We start from the raw sequence: 7,298 nt of genomic DNA, 5'->3' as shown, positions 1-7,298 counted from the left end.
TTTTATTTCATAATTCCAAAACAGGCTTTGTTACAGTTTGCGAATGTGATTGTTGTGATGTATATAATAATCATTAATCTTGTAAAGTAACAATATAAGATACATTAAAATATACCCTTATTTAAATACCTCTTTCATTGAAGCATGCATTATATTTCATATATAATATTTTGCAGGTTATACACTTAATTAATAGTCACTCTAGAATTACATAGAAAGGCCAGAAATATCTTCATAAGATTTAGAGTTCACAAACTGTGAGGCGTTTTTGGTTGCAGCCCTTATCATTCCATTGGCCATCAGTGTACATTTCCACACATTTTTCTTGCCCTTTGCCACTGGGTTCATTCTTCCTCCAGTGGGTGTAAAGTGCAGGAATTCCATTATGATAATGGAAGATTCCAGGTACTGGTCCCTCTTTCAAGCCGATGTATGCATATTGATTATATTTCTTCAAAAAGAATAGGGTGCCATTGTTCTCTGCTTCATTTGTGGGAGTGGCGATACGGCCACCGATTGCTTGACACGTGGTGTGAGATTTTTCTATTTCCTCATCCTTCCCACTGCTGGCTATCATTTTATCTCCTACCACTTTGATAAATCCTAGGAGCTTGAGCACTAAACATAAAAGACAATACATTATTGTGAAAAGTCTGTCCAAAATTGTTTAAACAAATTAGTAGAAGTGAACATATTTGCTTTGTGTACCTTAATTCAAACTCGTTTTACCCATTCAGGGCCAAGCAAAATGTTTGTATTAATCCCTCTCCCTAGCAACATATACTTACCGTCCCTTTCCTTTACACTCTTATCAGCATCAGCAGCCAAAGTAAATTCCCTGTGCTTCTGGGTATGGAAGAGCATTTGACAGTGCTGTGCCAATCAGTGCTATTACATTGGGAGAGCATAGCCTTGTGTAAGCAACATCTCCTTGCAGATTACACAGAAATGTTCTGTTCTCACAGCTACAAAAAGAAGTGGCAGATTCACTTTAAGAGTTCAAAAATTCATAGAAAGATTAAAGTGCCCCAAAGACAACAAGTTTAAAGCCCATTTCCACCTTTGTAAGCGATTAGCATTTATTGTGATAATGTAGAGCTGCAGTGATGATGTATTTGTGTGTACATGTTGATTACTTATTTGACTGGCTTTTTACATTTTTTAATGGACTTTTTAGCAGGCCTGAGTCCTACAAATTGAAAATTATCTTCACTGGAAACTCAGTCTTACACTGGGGTCAGATTGTAAAGCAGCTAACCCCCTCCCTGTAAGTCATTGTAAAAGAGGGAGTGTTAATTTACACAGACTGCTTGCAGAGCACATAGAAGGCCATTTCAAAAGGAGCCATGAGGAGATAAAGAGGACAGCTAAAAAAAAACAAGTTTCTGTGTTCATATACAGCAACTGTATATATCTTCTTCATGTACTCTCGAAGCACATTGCTGGCATATGTATTTTTAAAAATACCTCCACAAAGGCGGAAATGGGCTTTAAGCAGTTAGTGACCTACGAATGTTATCAGCCAAACACTGCAGCTGGGCTAATATACAGAAGGAAGGCAGGAGACATGTACTTCCTGAAGTTTGTGCTGAAACTCAGAATTATTATGTAATACCAATAATAAAAAAAGGCAGCCAGCTGTTTCTAATTTTAGTTTTTTAACTAAATACATGCTATAGTTATAAAAACAAAAACAGTTCAAATGGATCTGTTTAAACACTTGCCTGATTCCAGTTTGTTGATTCGACGGCTTAGATCTACCAATTGAAGATCAGGTATTGAGGGAGCACCTATAGAAGGTATTACATTTATTATCTTTTTATGACATGAATTTCTCCCATCTGATGCTGCTGTATTAATTTATTCACGCATAACAAAAGACATATAGAAAAAATATATAGCAAAGACAAAAGACATAGTAAAAAAATAAACACCAGACAATTACATTTCATGTGAATTGCCTACCTGAAATTCCCAAGCTAGGCAAAATTGGCTTCTTTTTATCTAATCCTTTGGGATCAGAGCCTGCTTTACGTAGAGTTGGTCTGCCAATACCAAGTGTATTCAGTATACCTGGGTGAATGGGAGATGAATGGTTATACCTAATGATAACAGTGTAGTGCATTAAAAATAGAGTTGGATTCAATGCTCTTTTCAATATTATTATCTAGATTGTGTTGCTCCTGATAACAAGCATAAAGGACATTGATTTTCATGCTATTTTCAAAAAGCAAAGAAAACATCAATCAGTACTGGTTCTTTACTGTATCTTCTCTAGGTATCCATCTCCTAAATTATACTCTTAATAAAGCACAACTTGCTATTTAAATTACTTTAACTGCATTCAGTTTTTGCAATGGAAGATTACTTTAGGATCAATAAGAGGTATTTCCATGGACATCACCACCAGTCCCAGTGGCTGTAGTAATAATGAAAGAAAATGTGTCGCTTAGCCTATTCAGGGAAACGTGACATGTTCACCTAAAGGTTCACCCTACCCCCTTCCCATACATGCAAACTGATACTCATCATCCTTGCCGCTCTGTTTCCTCATTTGATCTAAGGGTCTAAACCCTGTGTGATATCTGTTTGGAAGGTTACACTAAAATAATGTAGTACTACCACCTCTAGTGGAGTGGCTACAGGAAATGTAATGATTGCCAGAGCTGCAGTCAGCCTGGCTGAATTATAGTTGGCATTTATCTGGTTAATTCCAGGTGTTCTGGCATTGATTTTACCTGCCTGAGTGGAATGTGACTCTGCTGCAGTGTGAGACAACCAGCGGGGGGCACTGTGAATGTGTGCAGTCCACCAGCCAGGTGGGAGGAAGGGGAGTAGGTCACATGCTCCCTAATCCCTGGTATTTCCAACAGCTCCAATAGGACAGTGGAACAATGGGGGAGTGTGGCAAAAATCAGTATCAATTGGTGGGGTGGTATTTCAAGAGAACCTGTCACTTCACCCTGATATAGCAAAGTGGCATTCACTTTAAAGGAGAACTATGAGGTGAGTGGTTTTCACTCACCTCATAGTTCTAGCCGACCTGTGACAATGAGACTGTCACAGGTCGGCTCAGTAGATCGGGTAGTGAGCGAACATATACCGGTGTTCGCTTACTTCTCGATCCTGTCACGGCTCTCTGCCGTGACAGGGGAGGGGCTGGATTCCCCCCTCCCCGCTCCGATCCACCAGCTCTGACTGGGGAGGGGGCGGGTACAGCTGGCTCTGCCTCTAGATAGGCAGAGCCAGCTGTCACTCACGCAGCTGGGCGGATCTCGACATTGATGTCGGGATCCGCTCCGTGGCGGTGTCTCAGTATACCGCAAACTGTAGCTTGCGGTATACTGAGCTTAGGGTGACGGGAGGACGCTAGTTTGTGTCCTCCCGTCACCCTAAGGAGAACTATGGGCAAAAACGTCCTGGCCCCATAGTTCTCCTTTAAAGCATGATTAATAAATATATATGATTAATATGATTGCAAACTGGTGATCGTTATGATAAAAAAATTGTGTAGAATCTTGTTAAATCTTCTGAAAAATAAGAGTGGGTAGAGCCAACAGTCTAGATGGGATTTCTGGTATGCAGCGAATTGTAGTAAATTTAAACTGAACTGCAGGCAGATATAAAAAAAGTCATGTTTATCTAAAAATTCATAAATGTTTATCTAAAAATTCAATTAGTGTGGAGAGAGGGCAGTACCAAGAGGCAGTTGGGTTCTAATGTATTTACATAAACTGACTAAGAACATGATAGTAAAAGGAGAGACCAGAGTGAGCAGAGAAATGAGCCCATCAGTTTTCTGCTGCTACTTTACCATTCAATCATAGGCTGGGAGCTAGGAGGTGACTTTTAGTGACACTAAATTCAGGAGTTAAATCTTAAAAATGCATTCAAGTACCTCAACTATTAACAAAAATGTATCCTATGTGTGTATCCCTCAGCTGTAGATCCCCAAATCATCTCTGAATTGGTGCTGACACTGTCCTTTCTTCTGGAGGGTGGCTACTTTTGTTTTCCCAATTGTCCCTGTGTGTGTTGTAAAGTAGACACTGCTCCAAGCTCAACTATAGCTCCAAGATTAACTACAATCTCACGTTTAGTTATCTAAATTGTACTGAGATTATAGTTCAACACGTTAGCGAGCTTGCAGAGGTGGCTACTTTACAACACACACAGGGACCACGGGAAACAAAAGTAGCCACCCTCCAGAAGGAAGGACAGTGTCCCCACCAATTTAGAGATGATTTGAGGATCCACAGCAGAGTGATACACTAATAAGCTACATTTTTGTTAATAGTTGTGGGTTTTTTTGAATGCATTTTTAGACTATAACTCCTGAGTTTTGTGTCACTTCATCTGGAAGGTGGCTACATTTGTTCCTCGTGGTCCCTGTGTGTTGTAAAGTAGCCATCGTTCCAAGCTCGCTCGTCTCAGGACTGGATCAACAGATTTAGAACTTTTTTGACAGGTGAAACAGCTTACTCATATCTATTTCAACTGTGTTTTACCTGTTTGTTCAACTTTAATATAAAACTTTCAAGCAGCTATTCTAGCAGGAACTAAAATACATTAGAATTATAAGTACATAACTGGACTAAAGTTTATAAATACTTGTCTTGTGTTCTGTTCTATGTTAAAGGAAATCAATATCTAATCTCTAGTATAGGCAAAGGCAGTTCAACTGTGTGGAAACCAATGAAATCTGAGGATTAGCCTTTCCCTTGATGCCATTTGGGGGTGATATAACAGCGTTGCACCATTATGTTTCCTCATATTCACTAATTTCATTCCACAACTATGTACCAGTTATATATATATATATTTATATATTTATTTTTTAAGAAATACCCTTTATCGCAGGTAATTCTCTCTTCACTTCTTCAGTTCCTACTTTAGGAATCCCATTTAGGTTTTCTTTTCTTGGAACATGTAGAGGGCAGTTGGCCGGTGCTTGTGGAAGACATGTCACAAGACACACCAGTGCTGTAAGCAGCAGAGTTCTGTGAAAGAATTTCATCATGGCAGTCTGATGAAAAGAAAATATTTCTATAGTAAGTCAACCACAACACATACAACCACTTACATCTTGTGCAAATGCCATAGTTTAAGGAAGGAATACGATTTCTAAGTGTGAAAGATTTATTGGATAGCAATGCTTTTAGTACAGTTAACCTTAAAAAGTCATTACTCTACCTAAGTAAGCCCTCTTACCTGTCTACGGTCCATTAGGATCTGCACTAAGAAGTCGCTGGTTCCCACACAGCCTCTTCATGTAAACTTTCCCAGGCCAGACCACGCATGTGCAGTGCATGTGCTATGGTTTCCCCATTCATTTCTAGAGGAAAGCCACTGAATGTGAGCCTAAAAAAACCCAGCCTTTTCATAGGACTGAGAGCTTCCATGAAGAGGTTGTGCAGAAATGAGTGGCCTTATGGCAAAGATCTTTGTGGTTTGCAAACTTGTAAGTGGCACACTTGGAGGGCTTGCTAGGAAAGGTGAAGGGGAAGATAACTGCATTAAAAGTGCAGCTGTCCTTTAATATCAACCTTGTTAAACTTACTTAACTCGTTGAAAATTCCTGCATTTTTGTTTTTTTGAGACAAGCAAAGAATACATGGGAAAAAAAACCTTCATAATCATTCAGATCCCCTAGATTAGAGCTTTATACATAATTTAGGGGGAGTTTGGAATGTATGCCATTTTTCTTTGTTGCTATCTATGTCCTGTTCCAGTGGCATTGGTAACAGGGACAAATAGAGAGGGTGAATTTCCCCAGCGGAGACACAGACATCAAAAAAACTTAAAATTTATATGGGGCACTTTACACATAAATGTTTTGGGTAACATTTTACACCTTAAAGAAGAGATTATTAGTATAAAATTAAACAAATTGTATTCTATTTGCAGAAAGGATTATTCTTCCATATAGCCAACATGGCAACACACTTTCAAAACCTTAAAAAACCCATTGCAGGGTCCTCCAAAAAAGTCAAAACAGTTCAAAGTACATCTATGGGTTTGGTTTTTAGAATTCAATGTATCTGATCAAGGTATATTTAGTGTCCTTGAAAGGATACGATCTATTGCATTTTAAAAACAAACCGTTTTCGCTTACATGATGGGCCCTGCAATTATATGCATTTTTTATTTAAATGAAATACACCAGAATAAGAGCTTGTTTCTGCTATTAACGGAAGAGTAGTATTTTGCATCTTGGTGTGCAATGTTCCTGTTGTTGATAATATTTATTAAGCTCAATACCCTAAGATGTATTTTCAATAACAGTCATAGAGTTAATTAATGTGACTATTATTTTTGTAATGCCATTGCCTCTTACTGATGAAAATATCAGCTTGATGAATTGGGTCTAATGTCTCCTTTTTTATTACAGTTTTGCAATAAAACTACTACTGTGACATCTCCCTACAAAGTACAGCTGGAACTGCAAATTACATAAGCAACTGAAAGTCGTCCCTGAAAAAAGTCACTACCCAAAGTCTTAAGAATTAGTTAAGTAATACACCTGACACCTTATTAAATGTAAAACTAGTGTGATTGGTGTAGAAAAAAGTAGGAAGACATAATAATTAGCAAATTCAACACCCAAACATAAAAGTATACAAAGTCAAAGCTTTAAACAATAAAAGCAAAGAATTAACTACATACCTTTGGACAACCAGAAGATAATGGGCTCTGGTAGGATTCTCTCACTTTTATATTGCTTTGAAACACTTGATTGTACCTTAAAGAGCATCCTGGCGCGACTCTATTTGAGAAATGCCCCACTTACTTGCACACTTAAACCTAAGGTTTTCCATAAGTGCGGTAATAAAACTTCAGAAATTAACTAATGGATTTGCACAAGGCAGTGACCATTAAATTAAGAGGCATTTTACAGTACCAAGCTGTATTTTTCAAGTGTGTGCAATTGGTAAAAAAAATAAACCAAGTAGTGCAATCTATGTCCAAAGAGACCAGCATGTGACTCCATGACTTCATCTATGCACTTGAGGAAGGGGCTTCAATGAGTTGATATTATTTGTTTTTTTACAGTATAATTGCTGGGATAGATAAATGCAATACTAAATGTTAGCACATGTTATTAAAAACTAGTTTAATAGAGCCACATGATAAAGATTTCACGGTTTTAAAGATATCATTTTGTGGCCTACTGGACATTATTGGATCTGCTGAAACAAAGAAATTGTAACTGCACATGTAAAGCAGTTACACTCATTTTGGTGACCTCTGTTAAAATTATGTACAGTATATGGGGGCAGCCATTTTTGCCCATTACA

The 7,298-nt window shown here is 38.1% G+C and overlaps 1 protein-coding gene across 1 annotated transcript; it reads right to left on the bottom strand.

Moving 5' to 3' along the window:
• Positions 1-241: 241 nt before the first annotated feature.
• Positions 242-2,554, bottom strand: LOC108786599 (pulmonary surfactant-associated protein A2-like). Its single transcript, XM_018555922.1, has 3 exons — positions 2,512-2,554; positions 1,725-1,757; positions 242-618 (listed from the first exon to the last, which is right to left on the bottom strand). The coding sequence occupies exons 1-3, from the start codon at positions 2,552-2,554 to the stop codon at positions 242-244; spliced, it is 453 nt and encodes a 150-aa protein (XP_018411424.1).
• Between the last annotated feature and the right edge of the window lie 4,744 nt (positions 2,555-7,298).

The sequence above is a fragment of the Nanorana parkeri genome, unplaced genomic scaffold (assembly GCF_000935625.1).
Source record: "Nanorana parkeri isolate BGI_ZX_2015 unplaced genomic scaffold, ASM93562v1 scaffold218, whole genome shotgun sequence".
NCBI lineage: Eukaryota > Metazoa > Chordata > Amphibia > Anura > Dicroglossidae > Nanorana > Nanorana parkeri.
Note: the sequence above shows the minus strand (reverse complement) of the source record. Positions and strands in the feature narration are given on the sequence as shown.